Source organism: Rhinoraja longicauda, chromosome 37 (assembly GCF_053455715.1).
Source record: "Rhinoraja longicauda isolate Sanriku21f chromosome 37, sRhiLon1.1, whole genome shotgun sequence".
In the NCBI taxonomy this organism is placed as follows: domain Eukaryota; kingdom Metazoa; phylum Chordata; class Chondrichthyes; order Rajiformes; family Arhynchobatidae; genus Rhinoraja; species Rhinoraja longicauda.
Genome location: NC_135989.1, coordinates 11453210 through 11480139, shown reverse-complemented (window position 1 = coordinate 11480139; position 26930 = coordinate 11453210). Strand labels below are relative to the sequence as shown.

The following is a 26930-nucleotide window of genomic DNA, read 5'->3' as shown; positions in this document are numbered from 1 at the left end:
AGACAGCACCCGTAGTCAGGATCAAACCCGGGTCTCTGGCTGTGCAAGGCAGCAACTCTACCACTGTGCCACCCTTGATAGGAGACATTTCTTCAGGCTCACTGCGCCTTGGGACCCAGGCTACAAAAGGGTGTCACCGATTTGGATATTCCAGTGGGGAGCTGTACATTGGGACTAGCATTTGGTCAGTCAAAGGAAGGGTCCCGACCCAAAACGTCACCTATCCATGTTCTCCAGGGATGCTGCTGGAATCTGAAGAAGGGACTCGACTCTGAAACGTCACCCTATTCCTTTTCTCCAGAGATACTGTTTGACCCACTGAGTTACACCAGCACTGAGTGGGTTTTCTTAGTTTGAAATCTTCTCGCTCTCCTCGTGAAATTCTCCACAGAGAGGTTGACATGAATGGAGAAAGGCGCAACTCTATCAGGAGACCAGCCTGGGAAGGGGACAGAGAGAGACCTGTCTTCATTTTAGTTTATGGTCACGTGTACCGAGGTACAGGGAAAAGCTTGTGCTGTCTGCTAACTAGACAGCGGAAAGACAATACATGATGACAATCGAGCCGTTTACACGATAAGGGATTAACGTTTAGTGCAAGGTAAAGCCAGCAAAGTCCGATCAAGGATAGTCCGAGGGTCACCAATGAGGTAGATAGTAGTTCAGCACTGCTCTCTGGTTGTGGTAGGGTGGTTCAATTGCCTGTTAACAGCTGGGAACAAACTGTCCCTGAATCTGGAGGTGTGCGTTTTCACATTTCTGTACCTTTTGCCCGATGGGAGAGGGGAGAAGAGGGAGTGGGCGGGGTGAGACTGGTCCTTGATTATGCTGCTGGCCTTGCCGAGGCAGCGTGAGGTGTAGATGGAGTCAATGGAAGGGAGGTTGGTTTGTGTGATGGTCATGCAACATTAGATGTCATTTTGCTTTCTGCGTACAGAGATTGTACTGGCTGTTGGAGATTCCGATAATCACGTAATCTCATCCAGACATCTCAACTGATGCAGTTTTTAAATTAAAACCTTGTGAAATATCAGCGGAGTGTTATTCCAGAAGCTTATTCCCACCTCCACTGGAGATGAAGAGATCAGTATTGCACATTCTGATAGTCATCAAGTCTGGCCCTTGATCCCTTTCTCAAGGTACTTTATAAAAGGAAAAGCCTCAGAGTGTTTCAACACACGCTATAACCAACTGATTACTTTTTTAGACTGGAGTAACTCAGCGGGTCAGGCAGCATCAAAGATACTAGAAGAACAAGATAGACCACTCGACCCTAAAGACCGTAGTACGTCACGGCGCCATTTTAGTAGGCAGAAACTTGCAGCAACATTTAAAAAGAAAAATAACAAAAATCTGTGAATTGATAGATGAGATATATTCTGCATTTAATGGTATCATCACACATACTGTTCCCCCAAAACACTGATTACACTGCGAGAGGCAGGGTTTTGCTTACTAAAATGGCTCCTTTGTGTACAACATTTCAGTATAGGCGATTTCAAGTGAGTGGTCCATCTTGCTCCTCTAGTACCTTTTGGGCAGCATCACTGAAGAACATGGATTGGTGACATTTTGGGTCGAGACCCTCCTTCAATTTGAAGACCCAAAACATCACCTATCCATGTTCTCCAGAGATGCTGCCTGACCTGCTGAGTTACTCCAGCACTTTGTGTCTTTTTTTGTTGTAAATCAGCACCTGCAGTTCCTTGATTCCATTGATTACTTTTTTTTAACTCCCTGCTGCACTGCAGAAAAGTCGACAGCTAATAGGAGAATGGAACGATCCCACAAAGGGAAACACGATCCTGTTCTTACAGGCAGGTTGTCCCGCATGCTGGTAGGACTGCTGGCTCACAGCGCCAGAAACCTGGGTTGGATCCTGACCTCGGGCCTACTAAAATGGCTCCTTGGCGTACTACACTTCAGAATAGGCGATTTCAACGGAGTGGTCCATCTTGCTCCTCTAGTATCTTTGATGATGGTGTACACTCGATAGACCACATGATGACCTACTCCTGCCCCCAGGACTTCTATTACAAGGTATTAGACACACATAGAGCTCAGTCCCTGGAGGTTGCTCCTACAAGTGCAGCCATGGATAAACCCAAGGGGAATAGCACAACGATTTTTCCAATAAAAAGGATTTACTGTTTTTCATTTTCTTTGAGCAGTTTATTAGATCCAAGGGAATCCTCACGGACGTTTACAAAGTTATGAGAGGCATAGATAGAGCAGACGGACAGAACCTTCATCCCCAGGTGGAGATATCAAGGATTAGAGGACAGAGCTTGAAGCTCAGAGGGGGAAAGTTTAGAGGGGGTGTGCGGGCCAAGGTTTTATATTTACGCAGAGAGTGGTGGGTGCCAGGAACGCGCTGCCAGGGGTGGTGTTGACACACACATGGATATGCAGGGCGTGGAAGGATATGGGTGGCGCAGCGGTAGAGTTGCTGCCTTACAGCGCCAGAGACCCGGGTTCAATCCTGTCTGCACGGAGTTTGTACGTTCTCCCCGTGACCACGCGGGTTTTCTCAGAGATCTTCGGTTTCCTCCCACACTCCAAAGACGTGCAGGTTTGTAGGTTAATTGGCTTGGCATAATGTACACTGTATCTAGCGTGTGTAGGATAGTGTTAATGTGCAGGGATCGCTGGTCGTTACAGACTCGGTGGGCCGAAGGGCCAGTTTCCACGCTGTATCTCTAAACTAAACTAAACTAATGTACAAGCAGAGGAGATTAGCTTATTGTGGAATCTTGTTTAGCACAGACATTGTGGGCCAAAGAACTTGTCCCTGTGTTGTATTGTTCTCTGTTCTATTGGTCTATTTGATGGTCAGTGGGGTTTCAGTTTAACATCTCACCTTGGTGCTCCTTAAATAGAGAGCCATTATCTAGATTTAGATTTTTTTTTTAGATTTAGAGATACAGCGCGGAAACAGGCCCTTCGGCCCACCGGGTCCGCGCCGCCCAGCGATCCCCGCACATTAACACTATCCTACACACCCCAGGGACAATTTTTACATTTTCCCAGCCAATTAACCTATATACCTGTACGTTTTTGGAGTGTGGGAGGAAACCGAAGATCTCGGAGAAAACCCACGCAGGTCACGGGGAGAACGTACAAACTCCGTACAGACGGCGCCCGTAGTCAGGATCGAACCTGGGTCTCCGGCGCTGCATTCGCTGTAAGGCAGCAACTCTACCGCTGCGCCACCGTGACGCTTCTGCCTCCACCACTGCCCCTGGTAGCACGTTACAGGCAACCCCACTCTCTGCGCAGACAAAAAACTCTCCACACCTCTCCATTAAACTTTGCCTCTCCCACCTTAAAACTCACGGTGGCGCAGCGGTAGAGTTGCCGCCTTACAGCGCTCCCAGTGCCAGAGACCCGGGTTCCATCCTAACTACGGGTGCTGTCTGTACAGAGTTTTCACGTTCTCCCTGTGACCATGTGAGGTTTCTCTGAGATCTCCAGTTTCCTCCCACACTCTAAAGACAGACAAGTTTGTTGGTTATTCGGCTTGGTATAAACACTTAAAAAAATTGTCCCTAGTGTGTAGGATAGTGTTAATGTGCAGGGATCGCTGGCTGGTGTGGACTCGGTGGGCCGAAGGGCCTGTTTCTGCGCTGTTTCTCTAAACTAAAGTACATTTTGCCCTCGAGTGTTTGACATTTCCATCCTGGGGGATAAAGGTTCTGACTGTCTACCCTATCTATGTCTCTCATAATGTTATAAACCTCTGTCTGGTCTCCCCTGGTTCTCCGTGGAATGAGGAGTGAGCCCAAAAACTAAACTGATGCACAGAGTGTATGAATAATGGGGACTCAGGGAACTGCAATTGCCGGTTAAACAAAAAAAAAGTCATAAAGTGCTGGAGTAATTCAGTGGGGCCAGGTAGCACAAGTTCATATGTTCTAGGAGAAGAATTAGGGCCCATCAAGTCTTCTCCGCCATTCAATCGTGGCTGATCAATCTGTCCCTCTCAACCACATTCTCCTACCTTCTCCCCATAACCCCAGACACCCGCACTAATCAAGAATCTGCCGATCTCTGCCTTAAAGATATATCCTCCCCAGCCGCCTGTGGCAATGGATTCCACAGATTCACCACCCTCTGACTAAAGAGCATCTCGGGAGAACGTGAATGGGTGACGTTTCAGGTCGGAACCCTTCTTCAGACTGACGTTAAAGGAAGGGAGAAGGCTGGAAGAGTGATGGGGGCAGGACAAAACCTGGCAAGTGATAGGTGGATACAGGGGTGGGGGCGGGGGGGGGGGGGAGGGGTTGATCATCAGATGATTGGACAAAAAGTGTGAGATACAGAGATAGAAGAGGTGCGAATTGTGAAGTCGGAGGGAAGGGGGGTGGGGGGGGAGGGGAGGGGGTGAGGAGAGGGAGGGGAGGGGGGGTGGGGTGGAGGGGAGGGGGTGAAGAGAGGGGGGAGGGAGGGGGGAGGGAGGGAGAGGGTGCTGCACCAATGTTGGGCCCAACAGATCCACTTGGTCTGGTATAATATAACACTCTTGACTTGCCTTATAGATTGCAGAGTGTGGGGACTTGGAAGGCAAATCAATAATAAATGCTCTAATCTCGCCCAGTTAATGCCAGGAAATTCATGCAGTATTGCAGCATTAATCATTATCGTTTCATTGATCAAAACTAAACATGGAGCGGTTACAGAGTGCTTGGCGGGACTGTCATATGTTGAAAGACTGGAGCGACTAGGCTTGTATACACTGGAATTTAGAAGGATGAGAGGAGATCTTATCGAAACGTATAAGCTTATTAAAGGGTTGGACACGTTAGAGGCAGGAAACATGTTCCCAATGTTGGGGGAGTCCAGAACAAGGGGCCATAGTTTAAGAATAAGGGGTAGGCCATTTAGAACTGAGATGAGGAAAAACTTTTTCAGTCAGAGAGTTGTGAATCTGTGGAATTCTCTGCCTCAGAAGGCAGTGGAGGCCAATTCTCTGAATGCATTCAAGAGGGAGATAGATAGAGCTCCTAAGGATAGCGGAGTCAGGGGGTACGGGGAGAAGGCAGGAACGGGGTACTGATTGAGAATGATCAGCCATGATCACATTGAATGCCGGTGCTGGCTCGAAGGGCCGAATGGCCTCCTCTTCAACCTATTGTCTATTGTCTATTGTCTATTGGTGCAGACTTGGGAACATTGCATTAGACAACTCCTCACTGAAATATTTTTCTCTGGAACGAAACCAAGCTCCAAATCCCTCTCAGCTCGGCCAGTTCCCAACAATCCAGATGTTGGTGACGCCTGTCCACACTGCAGCTGTTCATGATGGTGGGATTCCTCTTTGGAAGCGCATGTGGGAAAGTGGTGAAGAAAATCCCCGCCTTCACGTAGCGTGGGCACACCATGTCCTGGTGAACTGCCCAAGAGAGATTCCCAGCCACAGCCCAGCAACCTAGGATCGGCCCGGCGGTGGAGTTGCTGCCTAACATCGCCGGAGACCCGGGTTCGATCCTGACCACAGGTGCCGCCTGCACGGAGTTTGCACGTTCTCCCCGTGACCTGCCTAGGTTTTCTCCGGGTGCTCCGGTTTCCTCCCAGATGCCAAAGCCGGACAGGTTTGTAGGTTAGTCGGCTTCGGTAAAAATTGTAAATTGTCCCGAGCGTATGTAGGATTGCGTGAGTGTGGGAGGAGACCGGAGCACCCGGAGAAAACCCACGCAGGTCACGGGGAGAAGGTACAAACTCCATACAGACAGCACCTAAGGTCAGGATGGAACCTGGGTCCCTGGTGCTGTAAGGTAGCAACTCTACCGCTGCACCACAGTGTCAGGGGGTTTTCCTGACTACGGGCATCATTGGTCATTGCGGACATGGTGGGCCGAAGGGCCTGCTTCTGCACTATATCTCTAAACTAAAGTAAAACCAAAAGACTTCGGTGCAGAATTAGGCCATTCGGTCCATCAAGTCTGAAGGGAATTTTGCAAGGGGACATTTATAGACAATAGACAACAGGTGCAGGAGGAGGCCATTCGGCCCTTCGAGGCAGCACCGCCATTCAATATGATCATGGCTGATCATTCTCAATCAGTACCCCATTCCTGCCTTCTCCCCATACCCCCTGACTCCGCTATCCTTAAGAGCTCTATCCAGCTCTCTCTTGAATGCATTCAGAGAATTGGCCTCCACTGCCTTCTGAGGCAGAGAGTTCCACAGATTCACAACTCTCTGACTGAAAAAGTTTTTCATCATCTCAGTTCTAAATGGCCTACCCCTTATTCTTAAACTGTGGCCCCTGGTTCTGGACTCCCCCAACATTGGGAACATGTTTCCTGCCTCTAACGTGTCCAACCCCTTAATAATCTTATACGTTTCGATAAGATCTCCTCTCATCCTTCTAAATTCCAGTGTGTACAAGCCTAGTCGCTCCAGTCTTTCAACATACGACAGTCCCGCCATTCCGGGAATTAACCTAGTAAACCTACGCTGCACGCCCTCATGGATCTGCATGGATACGAAGGAGAAAACGAAGGTAATAAAACACAGGAGCAGAATTAGGACATTCCACCCATCGAGTCTGCTCCACCATTCAATCATGACTCATCTATCTTTCCCTCTCAACCCCATCCCCCTGCCTTCTCTCCATAATCTTTGACACCCTCACTGATCAATAACCTGTTAATCTCTGCTTTAAAAATACCCAATGGTCTCCACAGCCGACTGAGGCAATGAATTCCTCAGATTCACCAGCCTCTGACTAAAGAAATTCCTCCTCATCTCCATTCTAAAGGTACGTCCTTTGATTCTAAGGCTGTGTGCTCTGATCCTAGACTCTCCCACCAGTGGAAGCATCCTCTCCACACCCACTCTATCTAGGCCTTTCACTGTTCGGTAAGTTTCAATGAGATCCCCCTCCTCATCCCTCCAAACTCCAGTGAAAACAGGCCCTGTAAGATCGCACTGATGGATCTGGTTAAGATAGTTCCTCTGTCCCTCTCTTCCCCTCCTCCTTCCCAGATCTCCCTCTATCTTCCTGTCTCCACCTATATCCTTCCTTTGTCCCGCCCCCCTGACATCAGTCTGAAGAAGGGTCTCGACCCGAAACGTCACCCATTCCTTCTCTCCCGAGATGCTGCCTGACCTGCTGAGTTACTCCAGCATTTTGTGAATAAATACCTTCGATTTGTGCCAGCATCTGCAGTTATTTTCTTATAATATATGATCTGATTAAGAAGGTTGCTTGGGCTACATGGCCTGTTTCTTTGTTACATTTTCTATGCAACAATAGACAATAGACAATATGTGCAGGAGTAGGCCATTCAGCCCTTCGAGCCAGCACCGCCATTCAATGCGATCATGGCTGATCACTCTCAATCAGTACCTCGACACGCTTTACCCCACTCTAGATAGAGCCTGGAAACAGGCCCTTCGGTCCACTGAGTCCGTGCTGACCAACAATCACCCCGTACGCTAACACTGTCCTACACACTAAGGACAATATATCTTTTTTTTTACAGAAGCCAATTAACCTACAAACCCGCAAGTCTTTCTGATGTGGGAGGAAACCGGAGCGCCCGGAGTAAACCCATGCGGTCACAGGGTGAACGTGCAAACTCTGTACAGACAGCAACCTTAGTCAGGATCGAACCCCGGTCTCTACACAGGTTCTCCCTGTGACTGTGTGGGTTTTCTCCGGGTGCTCCCGATTCCTACCAGACTCCAAAGACGTGCAGGCCTGGAGGCTAAATGGCCTCTGCCAATTGTCCCTGGTGCGTCGGGAGTGGATGGGAAAGTGGGGTAACACAGAACAAGTGCGAACAAAAATATTCAGCATGGACTCGGTGGGCCGAAGGGCCTGTTTCCACGCTGTATCTCCAGATCTAAAACTAATGCTAAATATATTGAAAGCTTTCATTTGATAGCGGTTAGGTCACAAAACCTCCAAATCTTCACACCTGAACAGGGTGTTGGAATGTAGACCTGGCACTGAAAGAAATACTCTTTTTTATTGATATGTCTAAAAAAAAACCATCTTTGCTCTCTGTCTGTCTGGAAATAATTCAATCTCTAAATCCCATAACTAAATCCTGGGCACAACGACAACTTTTCCACCAACCAAACATTTTGCTCTTCTATTGCTCTGAAACCTCAAGATTCCCAAAACTAATTGGCCACTGAGGGCCAAGATATTCGGCTACAAGTGAGCACATGCTTGGAATTTGGAAATCTCCCTTGCTCATCCCAGATGCTGCTTCTAAGCAACTCCAGCCAACTTCTCGTCTCAATTAAAGATGTCTTCACAGTACTGAGGTTTTGAGAAAGCTGCATCCTTTCCCACAAAATTCACATCAGTGCTGCCTTCCCCAGGGCACTTGGTGTGAAATACCTAACTTAAAGTCAGGTCATGGAGTCCCACAGCAGGGCCCTCAGATTACCGAGTCCACACTGATCATTCTTGATTTCCCATCGGCTCTCCCGAGATTCTACCACGGACCGACACGCTTCACAGGGGCAATTTAGGTTGGCACGGTGGCGCAGCAGCAGAGTTGCTGCCTTGCAGTGCCAAAGACCCAGGTTCCATACTGACCATGTTTGCACGTTCTTCCCGTGACCTGCCTAGGTTTTCTCCGGGGTGCTCCGGTTTCCCCCCACACTCCAAAGACGAGCAGGTTTGTAGGTTAGTTGGCTTCGGTAAAAATTGTAAATTGTCCCCAGTGTGTGTAGGATTGTGCGAGTGTACAGGGATGGTTGGTCGTCACGGGCTCGGTGGGCCAAAGGGCCTGTTTCTGCGCTGTATCTCTAAACTAAACTAAAACGCAGCGGTAGAGTTGCCGCCTTACAGCGCCCGAGACGCGGGTTTGATCCTGACTTTAAGTTACCCTCCAGAGAACTTGGCACAAAGCAGGCAGTCTTCTAGCTAGTGGTGAACCCTCTCCTCCTGTACAGTTCTGGCACATGCGCTACCTGTGGAATGCACCTCTCAACACCAGCAAAACTACCAATGCCGTCTCTGCAATAACTTCCCAAGGATGTGAGCCAATGTTAGCATCTTCTCCCAGGCCAACATCATTAGGGGTGGCACGGTGGCACAGCGGTAGAGTTGCTGCCCTATAGCGCCAGAGACCTGGGTTCCATCCTGACTACGGGTGCTGCCTGTACGGAGTTTGTACGTTCACGCCGTGACCACGTGGGTTTTCTCCGGGTGATCCTGTTCCCTCCCACACTCCAAAGACGTTCAATTTAGTAGGTTAATTGACCCCAGTAAAATTGTAAATCGTCCCTTGTGTGCAGGATAATGTTAGTGTACGGGGATCGCTAGTCAGCGTGGACCTGGTGGGTCGAAGGGCCTGTATCACTAAACTAAACTAAAGTGGAAAAAAAATGCACAAAGTGCCGAAGCAACTCAGCGGGTCGGGCAGCATCTCTGTTGAAATGGACAGGTGACGTTTCGGGTCGGGACCCTTCCGCAGAGCAGGAGAGCGGCAGGAATCACACAGCGAGAGCAACGACAGAGAGAGTCTCACAGAACCTCTGCAGAGAGGAAGAGAACTTCTTCAATGTCAGCATACCTTGAGGAGATTTTGGAGTGGAGCAGTAAAATGTCGGTTTGCAAAAAAATCACACAAATTGCTGCAGTATCTCAACAGTCAGGCTATCTAGTAGATAGGTCACATAGGGTACATGAGGGATCTGTGGGATATGGATCAATGATTGGAAGAGAAGATTAGTTTATCTTGGCTGAAGTGTCCGAAGACCCGAAACGTCACCCATTCCTTCTCTCCAGAGATGCTGCCTGAACCACTGAGTTACTCCAGCAGTTTGTGTCTATCTTCGATTTGAACCAGCATCTACAGTTCTTGCCTACACAGTTTATCGTGGCATTATGTTCGGCATGGACATTGTGGGCCAAAGGGCTTGTTCCAGGTTAGTTTAGTTTAGAGATACGGTGTGGCAACAAGCCCTAGGGCCCACCATCCACACTGAACAGTGATCCCCGCATATTAACACTATCCTACACACACTAGGGACAACGTTACATTTACACCAAGCCAATGAACCTACAAACCTGTAGGTCTTTGGAGTGTGGGAGGAAAGCGGAGATCTCTGAGAAAACCCACGCAGGTCACGGGGAGAACGTACAAACTCCGTACAGACAGCACCCGCAGTAAGTGTAAGAAAATAACTGCAGATGCTGGTACCAATCAAAGGTATTTTTATATCACAAAATGCTGGAGTAACTCAGCGGGTCAGGCAGCATCTCAGGAGAGAAGGAATGGGTGACGTTTCGGGTCGAGACCCTTCTTCAGACAGTAAGGATCGAACCCGGGTCTCTGGCGCTGTGAGGCAGTAGCTCTACTGCTGTGCCACCATGTCACTGAAGCTCTTTACCATGAAGCAAGCTCTATTGGTTCTTGTGTGTGAAGGCAGATGCACAAGGCATCTGCTACAGAGATTACTGCCAACAGACACCAATGCTCCTTGATATTGGGTTGATGCTGTGCACAGCTGGGCTGTATTCACCAGCGTACTTGATGGGCAGGTGTATCTCAGTGTGTTCCTGTCCCCTTGGGCTACAGCTTGCTCAGACCGCACACTACTGCCCAACATGCCATCGGCAATGGCTCATAGATGCAGAGATCATCCACAACTGCTTCCAAGATGGCGCCCAAGCCAGGCGACTATTCACAGGGTGGTGAATCTGTGGAACTCTTTGCCACAGAAGGCTGTGGAGGCCAAGTCAATGGATATATTTAATGCAGAGATAGATAGATTCTTGATTAGTACGGGTGTCAGAGGTTAAGGGGAGAAGGCAGGAGAATGGGGTTAGGAGGGAGAGATAGATCAGCCATGATTGTATGGCGGAGTAGACTTGATGGGCCGAATGGCCTAATTCTACTCCTATGACCTTATGACTATTTGCGTGCTAGCCACAGAAGCAGATCTACAATCGCACATTACAATCACTCCAAGCTGTTAAATCTCTACTCCGGCAGCAATATTTCTTACTTTAACTATCATCTTTTTAACTCCTCGCAGATCGGTGGAATCTGTAAATCTGTGGAATTCTCTGCCTCAGAAGGCAGTGGAGGCCAATTCTCTGGATGCTTTCAAGAGAGAGCTAGATAGAGCTCTTAATGATAGCGGAGTCAGGGGGTATGGGGAGAAGGCAGGAACGGGGTACTGATTGAGGATGATCAGCCATGATCACATTGAATGGCGGTGCTGGCTCGAAGGGCCGAATGGCATACCCCTGCATCTATTATCTATGGTCTATTGTCTATTATCTGTTGTCACCGCCATTGAAGAGAGAGCTGGATAGAGCTCTTAAGGATAGCGGAGTCAGAGGGTATGGGGAGAGGGCAGGAACGGGGTACTGATTGAGAATGATCAGCCATGATCACATTGAATGGTGGTGCTGGCTCGAAGGGCCGAATGGCCTACTCCTGCACCTATTGTCTATTGTACTTTGCTGGCTTCTTTACCTTGCACTTGCTCTGCACACACTGTAAATGGATCGATTGTAATCATGTATTGTCTTTCTGCCGACTGGTTAGCAAGCAACAAAAGCTTTTCACTGTACCTCCGTGCACGTGACAATGCACTGAACTGATACTGAGCGTCTCGATTACGAGCCAGCAATCGCTCTCTGGCTAACTCCCCTGAGTTCAAACAATCTTCTGATCAGTTCTGCCACTCTGCACTGTCGGGGCCCAGTAAACGTGCAGCGGTTTGGTCGACAGAATGTGCTTCAATTAGACCCACGCTCGAGATCACACAGAACAACCTGCAGTCGAAGATAACCTCATGGCAACTGGCCGCTGCCATCCTGTGCATTCACCCAGTTACACCATGACAGAAAATACATCTTGCCTCAAAGTAATTCAACTTTTAATGAGTGTTAATCTCCCTCTTGTCTCCTGGCTATGTGAGCTTGGCTCTGCTTTCCTCCCACATCTCCCCTTCTCTCTCTCCCCCCTCCCCATCTCTCCCCTCTCCCCATCGCTCTGTAAATCAGGGTCAACTGTCATCGGTCAATTCTCCTACACACCCGCATCTCTTTGGGATGTGGGAGGAAACCAGAGCACCCAGAGAAGCCCACGTGGGTCACAGGGAGGACATGCAAACTCCGCTCTCTCACTCCCTCAAACTCAATCACTCACTCCCCAAGAACAGGATCGAACCCGGGTGTCTCGCGCCGTGAGGCAGCAATTTTACCAGCCGTGCGTGCCACTGTGCCAAGAAACACATAGGTGATCGGAATTGCCACGGTGTACTTTTAACAATGTATCTCAAATGAACATTTTAGCAATTGTGATCTGCAGCAATTTCTTTCTTTCTTTCTATTTCTTTCTATCATTTTATTTCGTACATGTTAAAAGACATCAATTAAAAAACAAAATAAACAAAAAAACAGAAATACAAAGAATTTCATCCATTACTCAACGTCTTTACATGTTACTTATTTAATCCTACCCCCATTCCCTAATCAATATTTATCAAGTATTATCTATAATAACTAATACCTAAAATACATACAATGAAATGAGGCCGTATATTTTGGCATCACTTTGTATTTACATGGGAGTGGATTTAGGTTTGCTTTTATCTGTTTGACCGCAGTGTCGTATAACATTCTAGCAAGCATTTCTTTTGGACATCTCTCCATTATCTATCTTCATTACCTATATACTAAAACTCTCGTTTGTTTGTTTGTTTGTTCCTGAACTACGGCCAAAACGGTACACGGTAGCGCGACAATTTTAGGCCCACCTTACTCACCGTCGTCCCTTTGGTGCCAATGGAAGAAGTTTCATTGAAATCGGTGTTATATTTTTAAAGTCATTCACATTTTTAAGTTTAAATCTATCTCCTAGGGAGGGAGGGGGGAGGGAGGGAAGGAAGGAGGAGGGTTAGAGAGGGAAGGGGGAGGGGTGAGGGGGGGGGTGGGGGAGGGGGGTGGGGGAGGGGGAGGGGAGAGGGGGTGGAGAGAGGGGGTGGAGAGAGGGGGTGGAGAGAGGAGAGGGAAAGGGGGGGAGGAGAGTGTGCTGCACCAATGCAGGAGAGGTTTGGGCCCAACGGGTCCACTTGGTCTAGTAGTTTAATGCCTCTTCAGTACTTTAGAGATCCGGCCCATGGATTCCGTGCCGACCAGCGATCACCCCGTACACTAACACTCTCCTCCACACAAGGGACGATTTACAATTTTACTGAGGTCAATTAACTTACTAAATTGTACGTCTTTGGAGTGTGGGCGGAAACCGGATCACCCGGAGAACACCCACGTGGTCACGGCGTGGACGTACAAACTCCGTGCGGGGCAGCGCCCGTAGTCAGGATGGAACCCGGGTCTCTGGCGCTGTAGGGCAGCAACTCTACCGCTGCGCCACCGTGCCGCCCCTAACGATGTTAGCCTGGGAGAGAATGCTAACATTGGTTCACATCCTTGGGAAGTTATTGCAGAGGCAGCATTGGTAGTTTCGCTGGTGTTGAGAGGTGCATTCCATTGGTAACCCATGTGCCAGAGCTGTACAGGAGGAGAGGGTTCACTACTAGCTAGAAGACTGCCTGCTTTGTGCCCAGTTCTCTGGAGGGTAACTTAAAGTCAGGATCAAACGCGGGTACCGGGCACTGCGCCACCCACCGTGCCGGCCTCCACTTCTAGCCACGGACCAACAGAGGTGAACCCAAAGGAGGTGTCTCGGCACTAACCTCAAACACTTCCTCGTCCAGGATCCTGGTGCCAAAAACCACCACTCCATTGGTGTTGACCACGGGGTTGTCACTCCTGGCCAGCTGCTCGGTGAACCGCTGGTCACAGTCAACGATCAAGGTGACATTCTTCCCTTCAACACTGATGCCCAGCCGGTGCCACCTGCAAGACACAAGCGCCAGCGACTAACGTAGACTCATCGGGCCAGGCAGCCGTTCATGAAGGCGTGGACCGCTGCAGTACAACAGAGGTTCAGATAGCTGCACAGCACAACGACCTACAGGTATTCCTTGATACGCAATACAAGGTTCTTGATGGCCATAGAGTCAGAGTGATACAGCGTGGAAACAGCCCAACACGCCCACCTCGGCTAACATGTCCCATTTAGAAGGATGAGAGGGGATCTTATCGAAACGTATAAGATAATTAAGGGGTTGGACACGTTAGAGGCAGGAAACATGTTCCCAAATGTTGGGGGAGTCCAGAACCAGGGGCCACAGTTTAAGAATAAGGGGTAGGCCATTTAGAACTGAGATGAGGAAAAACCTTTTCAGTCAGAGAGTTGTGAATCTGTGGAATTCTCTGCCTCAGAAGGCAGTGGAAGCCAATTCTCTGAATGCACTCAAGAGAGAGCTGGATAGAGCTCTTAAGGATAGCGGAGTCAGGGGGTATGGGGAGAAGGCAGGAACGGGGTACTGATTGTGAATGATCAGCCATGATCACATTGAATGGCGATGCTGACTTGGAGGGCCGAATGGCCTCCTCCTGCACCTATTGTCTATTGTCTACACTAGTCCCACCTGGGTACGTTGTCCCCATGACCTGCGTGGGTTTTCTCCGAGATCTTTGGTTTCCTTCCACACTCCAACGCCGTACAGGTACGTAGGTATGTTGGCGTGGTAAATGTAAAAATTGTCCCTACCGTGTGTGTAGGGTCGTGTTAATGTGCGGGGATCGCTGTTCGGCGCGGACCCGGTGGGCCGAAGGGCCTGTTTCCACGCTGTATCTCTAAAACGAAACTAAACTAAACCTTAGACCCATGTCCTCCGGTTCTTGACCACCCTACTCAAGAGGTGGATGGGGGGGGGGACTTACTTGCCATCTGACAGGTTGATTTTTTTGAAGATGGGGTAATCCTCGGGTGTAGGTTTCCCTGTCTGGTCCTCGTACAGAAAGACGGGAGAGCGGCCAACCTCCACGCCCAGCTGCTGGATGCCCTGGTCGTTGTACACAGACAGCAGGAAGAACTGGGCGCCCTTCTTGGCCTTCAGTGTCGTCAGGATGGAGAAGTTCTCAGGGAAGTTCCCATCTGTAGCGAGAGAGAGAATATTGGTGGAGTAAACACACGGTGCTCACAACTCTGCCTCACAGATTGCCTTGGCTAAATTCATTAGTTGTCAGAGCAGAATTAGGCCAATATATATATATACACATACACTCACACACATATATATATATATACACACACATGTATGTGTGTGTGCATGTGTGTGTGTGTATATATACATATGTGAACGTGTGAGTTTATATGCACACATATGTATATGTGCACGCGTGCTATATATACACGTATACACACATATACACACACACATACATATATATATATACACACACACACGCACATATACACACACACACATACACTCACACACATATATATCTGTATTGAACACACACACATATATACACACGCACACACATACACACACACACACATACACACACACACATATACACACATACACACACAAACACACACACACACACACACACATATATATATATCTGTATTGAACATTTTTTTCTCATTTGTTATATTGTTTATAGAGTACTATCTTTACATATTTTGTTGTGCTGCATGTAAGTATTTCATCGTTCTGTCTGGGGCATACGGCAATATAACACTCTTGGTTCTTACACTGCAGGAGCAGGCAAAGTACCAATATATATATATATATATACACACACATGTATGCCCAGACCATGTGTGAGTGTATGTGTGTGTGTGCATGTGTGTGTGTGTATATATATACATATGTGAACGTGTGAGTTTATATGCACACACATGCATATGTGCACACGTGCTATATATACACGTATACACACACATATACACACATACATATATATACACACACGCACATATATACACACACACATACACTCACACACATATATATATCTGTATTGAACACACACACACATATACACACACACACACACATACACACACACACACACATATACACACATACACACACATATACACACACACACACACACACACACACACACACACACATATATATATATATATCTGTATTGAACATTTTTTTCTCATTTGTTATATTGTTTATAGAGTACTATCTTTACATATTTTGTGGTGCTGCATGTAAGTATTTCATCGTTCTGTCTGGGGCATACGGCAATATAACACTCTTGGTTCTTACACTGCAGGAGCAGGCAAAGTACCAATAGGATGCGTCTTTCAGGAGATAAACATACCTGGAAACAGTTGGGTGGTGAGGGCGGTGAAGTGTGTTTTGTTTTCCACCCGGAGTGCAAAGTCAGTGTCTTCAGAGCCTTTCCGCTGGGTGCAAAATCCTGCCACATTCACGACTCCTTCCACGGTGTCCTGGAGGTTCAGCACTTGCAGGATGTCGACCGCGTTCTCTGCAAGGAACCACAAGCACCCTCGTCAGACTCAGCTGAGTTCAGATTCAGTTTAGTTTATTGTCACGTGTACCGAGGTACAGTGAAAAGCTTTTGTTGCGTGCAAACCAGTCAGCAGAAACACAATACATGATCGCAATCGAGCTATTTACAGTGTATAATTACATGATAAGGGAATAACGTTTAGTGCAGGGTAAAGCCAGCAAAGTCCAATCAAGGATAGTCCGAGGGTCACCAAAGAGGTGGGTAGTTGTTTAGCACTGTGGTAGGATGGTTCAGGATGGTTCTGTTGCCTGATAACAGCTGGGAAGAAACTGTCTCCGAATCTGGAGGTGTGCGTTTTCACACTTCTGTACCTCTTGCCTGATGGGAGAGGGGAGAAGAGGGAGTGGGCGGGGTGAGACTGGTCCTCGATTATGCTGCTGGCCTTGCCGAGGCAGCGTGAGGTGTAGATGGAGTCAGTGGAAGGGAGGTTGGTTTGTGTGATGGTCTGGGCATCCCGATCACCAGGGACGGGACTCAAGACTTGGGTTGTCGTAACCCCACACTGTCAGCACACGGAACATTCATGTACATCGGCAGGTTAACCTTTTGGGAACACACGAGGCACTGATACACATGTACGCACACACATGCTCACATGCAAACGCACCCACATCTTTAATCAAACTTTATCTTGCACTAAATAGACAATAGACAATAGGTGCAGGAGGAGGCCATTCGGCCCTTCGAGCCAGCGCCGCCATTCAATGTGATCATGGCTGATTATCCACCATCAGTACCCCGTTCCTGCCTTCTCCCCATACCCCCTGACTCCGCTATCATTAAGAGCTCCACCTAACTCTCTCTTGAAAGCATCCAGAGAATTGGCCTCCACTGCCTTCTGAGGCAGAGAATTCCACAGATTCACAACTCTCTGAGTGAAAAGGTTTTTCCTCATCTCCGTTCTAAATGTTGTACCTTTTACCTTTTATCTGTGCACTGTGGACAGCTTGATTGTAATCATGTGTCGTTCATAAGTTCACAAGTTATCGGAGCAGAATTAGGCCATTCGGCCCATCCAGTCTACTCCATCATTCAGTCATTCAAACTTTTAGGTTTGTCTCTAATCCTGCATGCTAACACTCATGAGTGAGCTTTCTGCTCCTTATTGGGCTGAGTTTTTATTAAGATCATTAGACAGGAGCAGAATTAGGCCATTCAGCCCATCAAGTCTATTCCGCCATTCAATCGTGGCTGATCTATCTCCCCCTCTCAACTCCATTCTCCTGCCTTCTCCCCATAACCCCTGACACCTGTACTAATCAAGAATCCATCAATCTCCCCTTTAAAAATACCCAATAACTTGGCCTCCACTGCCTTCTGTGGCAATGGTTTCCACAGATTCACCACAGGGTGCTGTCTATGTGGAGTTTGCACGTTCTCCCCGTGACCGCGTGGGTTTCCTGCGGGTGCTCCGGTTTCCTCCCACATCCCAAAGGTGTGTGGGTTTGTAGGTTAATTGGCCACCGTAAAACTTGCCCATATTGTGTAAGGGAGTGGATGCAAAAGTGTGATAACAAAGAACAATGACTGAACAGATAATCGATGGGTAGCATGGGCTTGATGGGCCGAAGTGCCTGTTTCCCTGCTGCATCTCAAATAAAACTAGTCTAATTTTGCACCGGTTATATTTTTCAATGAGATCACCTCTCATTCGTCTAAACTCATGAGAGCCTTGTCCCAATTTGCGTAACCTCCCTCTGGTCAAAGAGCCATTTCAGTAGACACTCTGCAGGTTCTATGTTAGGATTTGGCAAGCAAGTCACAGAGATTTTTTTGAGCTTCAATCCCAGGCCAAAAACAGCACAAGAGAGGAACTAAAATGTGTCGGAAGGAACTGGTGCAGATGCTGGTTTAAACCGAAGATAGACACAAAATTCTGGAGTAACTCAGCAGGACAGGCAGCATCTCTGGAGAGAAGGAATGGGTGACCTTTTGGGTCGAGACCCTTCTTCAGACTGAGAGTCACGGGGCAGGGAAACGAGAGATACAGACGGTGATGTAGAAAGACATAGAACGAATGAACGAAAGATGTGCAAAAATGTAACGATGATAAAGGGCCACAGTTAACAGGGAAAAGAGAAATGAGAGCGGAGAGAGGAGGAGAACATCTTCAAAGTAGACATACCTTGAGGAGATTTCGCAGTGGAGCAGATTATCTTTCAAACCATGAGGTTTGAGTGAGCTACAACATATTTTATTTATTTCATATTTCATATTTCAGATACAGCGCGGAAACAGGCCTTTTCGGCCCTCCAAGTCCGCGCCGCCCAGCGATCCCCGCACGCTAACACTATCCTACACACACTAGGGACAATTTTTACATTTACCCAGTCAATTAACCTACATACCTGCACGTCTTTGGAGTGTGGGAGGAAACCGAAGATCTCGGAGAAAACCCACGCAGGTCACGGGGAGAACGTACAAACTCCTTACAGTACAGCACCCGTAGTCAGGATCGAACCTGAGTCTCCGGCGCTGCATTCGCTGTAAAGCAGCAACTCTACCGCTGTGCTACCGTGCCGCCCATGATAGGGGGCAGAATGGGCTTAGCCTCCAGTCTAGGGCACTCACCTATGGTAGGCACATGGGCATCACGGTGACGCAGCGGTAGAGTTGCTGCTTACAGCGCCAGAGACCCGGGTTCGATCCTGACTACGGGTGCTGTCTGTAAGGAGTTTGTACGTTCTCCCCGTGACTTGTGTGAGATTTCTCCGGGTGCTCCGGTTTCCTCGCACACTCCAAAGACGTACTTTGTCGGCTAGTTGGCTTCGGTAAAAAATTGTTTCATTGTAAATTGTCCCTAGTGTGTGTAGGATAGCGTTCGTGTGCAGGGATCGCTGTTCGGTGTGGACACAGTGGGCTGAAGGGCCTGTTTCTGCACTCTATCTCTAAACTAAACTATCAGGACTGAGACAGTGCTAAGTTTGTCTCCCTTAGTTTTTAGAGAAGCAGTGGGTAAACAGGCCCATCGGCCCACCGGGTCCGCGCCGACCAGCGATCCCCACACATTAACACTACCCTACACACACTAGGGACAATTTACATTTGCACTAAGCCAATCAACCTACAAACGTGTACCTTTGGAGTGTGGGAGGAAACCAAAGATCTCGGAGAAAACCCACGCAGGTCACGGGGAGAATGTACAAACTCCGTACAGACACCACCGGTACGGTAGTCAAGATTGAAACTGGGTCTCTGGCGCTGTCTTCCTCTTGCGAATGGCATGCACAGCCTGAAGTTGTAGGTCAAGGGTAGTTGTAGGTGGGAGATCGCAACCTTCATGTGGTCCACTCTGTTTCGACTAATGCAATCAACCCGACGTGCACGATCTGGCGCTGTGAGGCAGCAGTTCTACCGCTGCACCACCGAGCCACCCTCTATGCCCTCACAGTCCTCAAGAGGAGGCGCATATGGAACATAAGCATGGACCATAGGGGCAGCTGAGTAGCGTAGCGCGTAGAGCTGCTGCCTCACAGGTTCAATCCCAACATTACAGTCTGGTTTGGGAACAGCACTGCCCAGGACAGGATGGCCCTGCAGAGAGTAGTGCGTTCGGCAGAACGCACCGTGGGAACTACACTCGTCCCCCCTGCAGGACCTATACATCAGGAGGTGCAGATCCAGAGCAAGCAAGATCATGAGGGACCCCTGCCACCCCAGCAACGGATTGTTCCAGATGCTACGATCAGGCAAACGCCTCCGCTGTCACGCTGTGAAAACGGAGAGGATGAGACGGAGTTTCTTCCCACAGGCCATCAGGACTGTCAACTTGTATAACTCCAGAGACTAAATTTTTGTCTACACTATTTATTTTTAGTAACTTATTAACTTATTATATGCTGTAACTGTAATTCTTTTTTGTGCACAATCCGCAGGCATTGCCACTTTCATTTCACTGCACATCGTATATGTGTATGTGACAAATAAACTTGACTTGACTTGACTTGACTTGAACCCCCGGTCCTACACATGAGGAGTTTGATTTGCCCCTAATCAGTCTGAAGAAGGGTCTCGACCCGAAACGTCACCCATTCCTTCTCTCCAGAGATGCTGCCTGTCCCGCTGAGTTCTCTGTGTCTACCTAATCAGACCATGATCTACTTCAGGGCGGACATTTCGCCCAGTTTGGCCAATTAAAGTGTCGGTAGGAACTGCAGATGCTGGCGTTACACCAAAGATAGACACAAAATGCTGGAGTAACTCAGCGGGACAGGCAGCATCTCTGGAGAGAAGGAATGGGTGACATTTCGGGTCAAGACCTTCTTATCTTGGTCAATTAAGCTGATCAAAGCATGCCACAGAAAACAGATTTGAATATATCTGAAGAATTTGGAGAATGTTGCTTGGACCAAAATATCACCACCAATAAACCCTTCAAATTCATGTTTGGTTTTGTGAACTATGTTTTCGAGACATTAATACCTCAAGATCCAATTTCCCGAATTCCAATGAAATACATCATCTATCTAACATCATCTGATTAGGCCGCTAATATTTACAAGTGGGCGTCACGGTGGCGCAGCGGTAGAGTTGCTGCCTTACAGCGCCAGAGACCCGGGTTCCATCCTGACTAACGGCGCTGCCTGTACGGAGTTTGTACGTTCCCCCCCCCCCCCCGTGACCTGCGTGGGTTTTCACCGAGATCTTCGGTTTCCTCCCACACTCCAAAGACGTACAGGTTTGTAGGTTAATTGGCTTGATGTAAATGTAAAATAGATGTCCCCGGTGTGTGTAGGATAGTGTTAGTGTGCGGGGATCGCTGGTCGGTGTGGAAGCGGTGGGGGACGAAGGGCCTTTTTTTGTGCTGTCTCTTTAAACTAAACAAAAAGTGGAGAACCAAGTTTTGTACCCCAAGCCTTTCAGTTTTGCAAGATCATATTTTTAAATTAAAATCAATGTTTAGATTGGCACCATTCTTTAAGGCTTCTGAAAATTAATTCTAAATAGCGAAGTTCATTGGAGTTCTATGATATTTCCCTGCACCATGGATTTGGGAAATCCCCCTTGACAATTGACGGCTTTGAAGGGAAGCATTATGAAGAGTTGGCCGGACTAACGACAAAAGGCTTTATTCCACCGCAAACCAAACTGCACTTGACCTGAGGGCAAGAATTTAATTCAAAATAGAAAGTTCATCCCATATTCCCTTCCCCTATCTGTGGAAACATCACTAAACTCTTGTCCAACTCCTACATAGGCTCAGGAAGCAGAAGTTTCCCGAGGGAAAAGCAACTCATATTTTTTAAACTCTCAATCTGTCTCTCTCAGGTTCGAAAGCTCATCACATCATCTCCTGGTGTCTCCCCGTAATCTTGCTTGGTTTTCCCTGTTTGTACCCCTACATCATCACCTCTTCTACAGCCAACAATGGATCATTGTGGGCTCCACCTTTCCTTGATCATCATGGAGTCATAGATTGAAACTAGACCTAGTGGACACGTTGGGCCCAAACCTCTCCTGCATTGGTGCAGCACCCTCTCCTCTCCCCTCCCCCCTCCCTCCTCCCCCCTCCCCTCCCCTTCCCCCCACTCCATCCCCCCCAACCCCCTTTACCCCCCCCTCCCCCCTCCCTCCCTCTAAATCTAAATCTTAAAAATCTCAGACAAATGGAATGAAGTGGAAAATTTATTCTACAGTCATTTGCAAAGTCCGTTCAGATTCTATTTATGAAGTATAACTCTTTTTCCTCAAGGGATATGGATGAGCTTAAATACTGGGAAAGTACGCACACAGCACAAGCCGCTATTTAAAAAGAGTGTTAGGAATGCATCATACATTTATGATCAATTCACTGCATTAAACCGTAAAAATCTAATTGTTTCACACAGTGAACTGCTTTGGAAGTGAATGACTTAATTTAAGAAAGCCGCGTAGATTCAAATGGTATTTCATAACCTCAGGAATGCAGTTGCTTTTAAGCATAACAGATCTCCAATATTCCACAGGGACTTGTTGGGCCAAAGGGAGGGCCTGTTTTTCTTTGGAATTGATGCTGAGAACTATATCCTGCACTTTGTATCATCCTCTTTGCTTTACCTATTGTACGTGAGTTTTAATTGATTGTATGGGTATATGAGATTGTACGAGTCTGAAGGGTCTCGACCCCAAACGTCAACCATTCCCTCTCTCCTAGATGCTGCCTGAACTGCTGAGTTACTCCAGCACTCTGTGAAACGTCACCTATCCATGTTCTCCACAGATGCTGCCTGACCTGCTGAGTTACACCAGCATTTTGTGATACCAGTATCTGCAGTTACTTTCCTGCACATATGGGCATATCTGATCTGTTTGGATAGCATGCAGAACAAAGCTTTTCACTGATCACAAATCAGTATGAAGAAGGGTCCCGACCTGAAATGTCACCTGTCCATGTTCTCCAGAGATGCTGCCTGACCCACTGAGTTACTCCAGCACTCTGTGAAACGTCACCTATCCACGTTCACCAGAGATGCTGCCTGACCCGCTGAGTTACTCCAGCACTCTGTGAAACGTCACCTATCCACGTTCACCACAGATGCTGCCTGACCCGCTGAGTTACTCCAGCACTCTGTGAAACGTCACCTATCCATGTTCTCCAGAGATGCTGCCTGACCCGCTGAGTTACTCCATCACTTTGTGCCTATATTTGTAAACCATAGTTGCTACGCCTCTATACATCTATGGGGTAGCACGGTGGTGCAGCGGTAGAGTTGCTGCCTCACAGCGCCCGGGTTCGATCCGGTTTTTCTCCGAGATCTTCGGTTTCCTCCCACACTCCAAAGACGTGCAGGTTAATGTAGGTTAATTGACTGGGTAAATGTAAAAATTGTCCCTAGTGTGTGTAGGATAGTGTTAATGTGCGGGGATCACTGGTCGGCACGGACTCGGTGGGCCGAAGGGCCTGTTTCTGCGCTGTATCTCCACAGCCTCGTCTCAAAGTCTAAAGTAAACGCCTGAGGATAATAAACCGCAGACACTCTGGAGAAGGGTCTCGACCCGAAACATCACAAATTCCTTCTCTCCAGAGATGCTGCCTGTCCCGCTGAGGTACTCCAGCATTTTGTGTCTATTTTCCTTGATCATTGTCTGCTTTGATCAGTTCTTTTCGCACTTTACAGTCTCTTTGTACCCTTCCAAATCTCCAGGTTCCCTCTCCCCCTGAATCTCAGTCTGAAGAAGGGTTCCTTCCGGCACGATAATAAACCAATCACTCGGCAATGAAACAATATTCTATTTCACGATTCTTCCGACTAAACTGGACAGAAGGAGGTAGCAAAACACCCCCCGAACCCCCAACCAAATCAGTAAGGGAATAGCCCAGACTCGGTCAAAGAAAGAGATGTATTCAGACACCAGTAACGGTGATCGCCTGTCAGACCACAGGATGTTGGAATGGTGCCAGTCATTCGAGCGCTGGATCTTAACTACAGACAGATTTGCTACTGAGGTAGCTTTCCAGCAACGATGATGGGTTTAATACAGAACAGGTGAGTGAGTGGGGAGTGGTATTCAGCACAGCCAGGGGCTGTGGCATCAGCCACGAAGGCCGTATCGTCTTTCAAGCTGCAACAGTGTAATGTCTGCGATGCTCCTCATACCATTCAACCCGCCAGTCACACAACTGACTCGCACCTACAGCAGGACGGGCAATCTCAATGCACCTCAATGTTCCGCCAACATTTCCGTCACCTACAACGGGACCCCACCACTGGCCATATCTTCCCATCCCCTCCCCTCTCTGCGTTCCGCAGAGACCGTTCCCTCCGTAACTCCCTGGTCCACACGTCCCTTCCTACCCATACCACCACTTTCCCCTACAACCGCACGAGATGCAACACCTGTCCCTTTACCTCCCCCCTCAACTCCATCCAAGGACCCAAACAGTCTTTCCAGGTGAGACAGAGGTTCACCTGCACCTCCTCCAACCTTATCTATTGCATCCGCTGCTCTAGATGTCAACTTATTTACATCAGCGAAACCAAACGCAGGCTCGGCGATCGCTTCGCTCAACACCTGCGCTCAGTCTGCGTTAACCAATCTGATCTCCTGGTGGTTGAGCACTTCCCAATGTTGGGGGAGTCCAGAACCAGGGGTCACAGTTTAAGAATAAGGGGTAGGCCATTTAGAACGGAGATGAGGAGAAACTTTTTCAGTCAGAGAGTTGTAAATCTGTGGAATTCTCTGCCTCAGAAGGCAGTGGAGGCCAATTCTCTGAAATGCATTCAAGAGAGAACTAGATAGAGCTCTTAAGGATAGCAGAGTCAGGGGGTATGGGGAGAAAGCAGGAACGGGGTACTGATTGAAAATGATCAGCCATGATCACATTGAATTGCGGTGCTGGCTCGAAGGGCCGAATGGCCTCCTCCTGCACCTATTGTCTATTGTCTATTGTTGAGTTGCTCCAGCACTTTGTGTCTTTTGTAATCCAGCATCTGCAGTTCCTTGTTTCTATCCTCCACGGATGCTGCCTGACTGGTTGAGTTGCTCCACCACTTTGCTTAGCTAAATCTATTGCCAGCCCTGATTTGTTCTGGCCTTTTCCTACCTCTAGCTCCCACCACCCCCCATCACCACCGTCTAATTTCAGTCTGAAGAAGGGTCCCGACCCGAAACGTCGCCCATCCTTTTTCCCCAGAGATCCTGCCTGGCCCGCTGAGTTCCTCCGCCATTTTGTCTCTATTTTCAGTGCGACCCCCCTGGGTTCTCAGATCTGCCTCAGATCCAGAGAACTCCACAGGTCAGGCAGCATCTCCGGAGAAAAGGAATGGGTGACGTTTCGGGTCTTCAGACCGAGCAAGAGTCCCATCCCGAAACGTCACACATCCATGTTGTGTCCACAGATGCTGCCTGACCCGCTGAGTTATTCAGGCAGATAGACACAGCGGGACAGGCAGCATCTCTGGAGAGAAGGAATGAGTCGAGACCCTTCTTCAGACTCACTCCAGCACTTTGTTTCTATCGTCGGGTTCAACCAGCGCCTGCAGTTCCTCGTTATTCCATTTGGATCGGTGTCGGGTGGGTGGAGAAGGTTGTTTGATGGTCAGCACAAGCTCAGTGGGCTGAAGGGCCTGTTTCCATACGGTTTGAATGGATGTGGCACGATCCCAACGGCCGTTCACCCGCCCCGGCAACAGCTGGACTCTACTCCTCTCTCACGTGATTTAGTGCACGCACACTTTACACGCCTAATTACACGCAGAGTGCAACGTATGACCGGACAGAGGCACACATGTTGGGAGGAGGGTTACTGAGGCTGAGCGGCGGGGCATACACATGGTTCAGCTGCATGCTCCCCGCCCACGCTCGGTTCAAAGAGAGAGCTTGGATTCATCACAAAGGGCTGAGCCCGACACACAGACAGGCTGCAGGCAACATCTGAGGGAAATCTGGGCCCACCGTCACACGCAGTGGGCCGGCAACTCAGATTAACATCGTTATTGCGGCCTGGAGCCCGTGGGGGCGTGGGGGGGGGGGGGGGGGGGGAGCAGAGGGGCTGGAGTGGGAGAATGGAGAAGTAGAGGAAGAAAAGGGAGGGGGGGGGGGGGGAGAGGGAGGAGAGAAATTAGTGGGAAACGGAGAGAAGGGGACAAGATGGGAAATAAGAGGAACAAGGGACAATGGAAAGGGAGAGAAAAGAGCGGGGGGGAGAGACGAGAGGGGGGGGGAAAGACGAGGGGGGGGGAGAGGGGGGGAGAGACGAGAGGGGGGGGAAAGACGAGGGGGGGGGGAAGACGAGGGGGGGGGGAAAGAGCGGGGGGGAGAGACGAGAGCGGGGGGGAGAGACGAGAGCGGGGGGGGAGGGAGAGACGAGAGCGGGGGGGGAGGGAGAGACGAGAGCGGGGGGGAGGGAGAGACGAGAGCGGGAGGGAGGGAGAGACGAGAGCGGGGGGGGAGGGAGAGACGAGAGCGGGGGGGAGGGAGAGACGAGAGCGGGGGGGAGGGAGAGACGAGAGCTGGGGGGAGGGAGAGACGAGAGCAGGGGGGAGAGAGACGAGAGCGGGGGGAGGAGGGCGAGACGAGAGCGGGGGGGAGGAGGGCGAGACGAGAGCAGGGGGGAGAGAGACGAGAGGGGGGGGAGGGAGAGACGAGAGCGGGGGGGAGGGAGAGACGAGAGCGGGGGGGGAGAGACGAGAGCGGGGGGGGAGAGACGAGAGCGGGGGGGGAGAGAGACGAGAGCAGGGGGGAGAGAGACGAGAGGGGGGGGGGAGGGAGAGACGAGAGCGGGGGGGAGGGAGAGACGAGAGCGGGGGGGAGGGAGAGACGAGAGCGGGGGGGAGAGACAAGAGCGGGGGGGGGAGAGACGAGAGCGGGGGGGGAGAGAGACGAGAGCGGGGGGGAGGGAGAGACGAGAGCGGGGGGGAGGGAGAGACGAGAGCGGGGGGGAGGGAGAGACGAGAGCGGGAGGGAGGGAGAGACGAGAGCGGGGGGGAGGGAGAGACGAGAGCGGGGGGGAGGGAGAGACGAGAGCGGGGGGGAGGGAGAGACGAGAGCTGGGGGGAGGGAGAGACGAGAGCAGGGGGGAGAGAGACGAGAGCGGGGGGAGGAG

At 49.3% G+C, this 26930-nt stretch overlaps 1 protein-coding gene across 1 annotated transcript in view; it reads right to left on the bottom strand.

The window, feature by feature from the left end:
• The window catches only part of LOC144610587 (uncharacterized), a 225265-nt gene extending 199593 nt beyond the window's left edge, over nucleotides 1-25672 (bottom strand). The window contains 4 exon segments of the mRNA XM_078429396.1: nucleotides 13684-13846; nucleotides 14780-14993; nucleotides 16193-16360; nucleotides 25633-25672. Coding sequence (XP_078285522.1) covers nucleotides 13684-13846; nucleotides 14780-14993; nucleotides 16193-16360; nucleotides 25633-25672 — 585 coding nt within the window.
• Between the last annotated feature and the right edge of the window lie 1258 nt (nucleotides 25673-26930).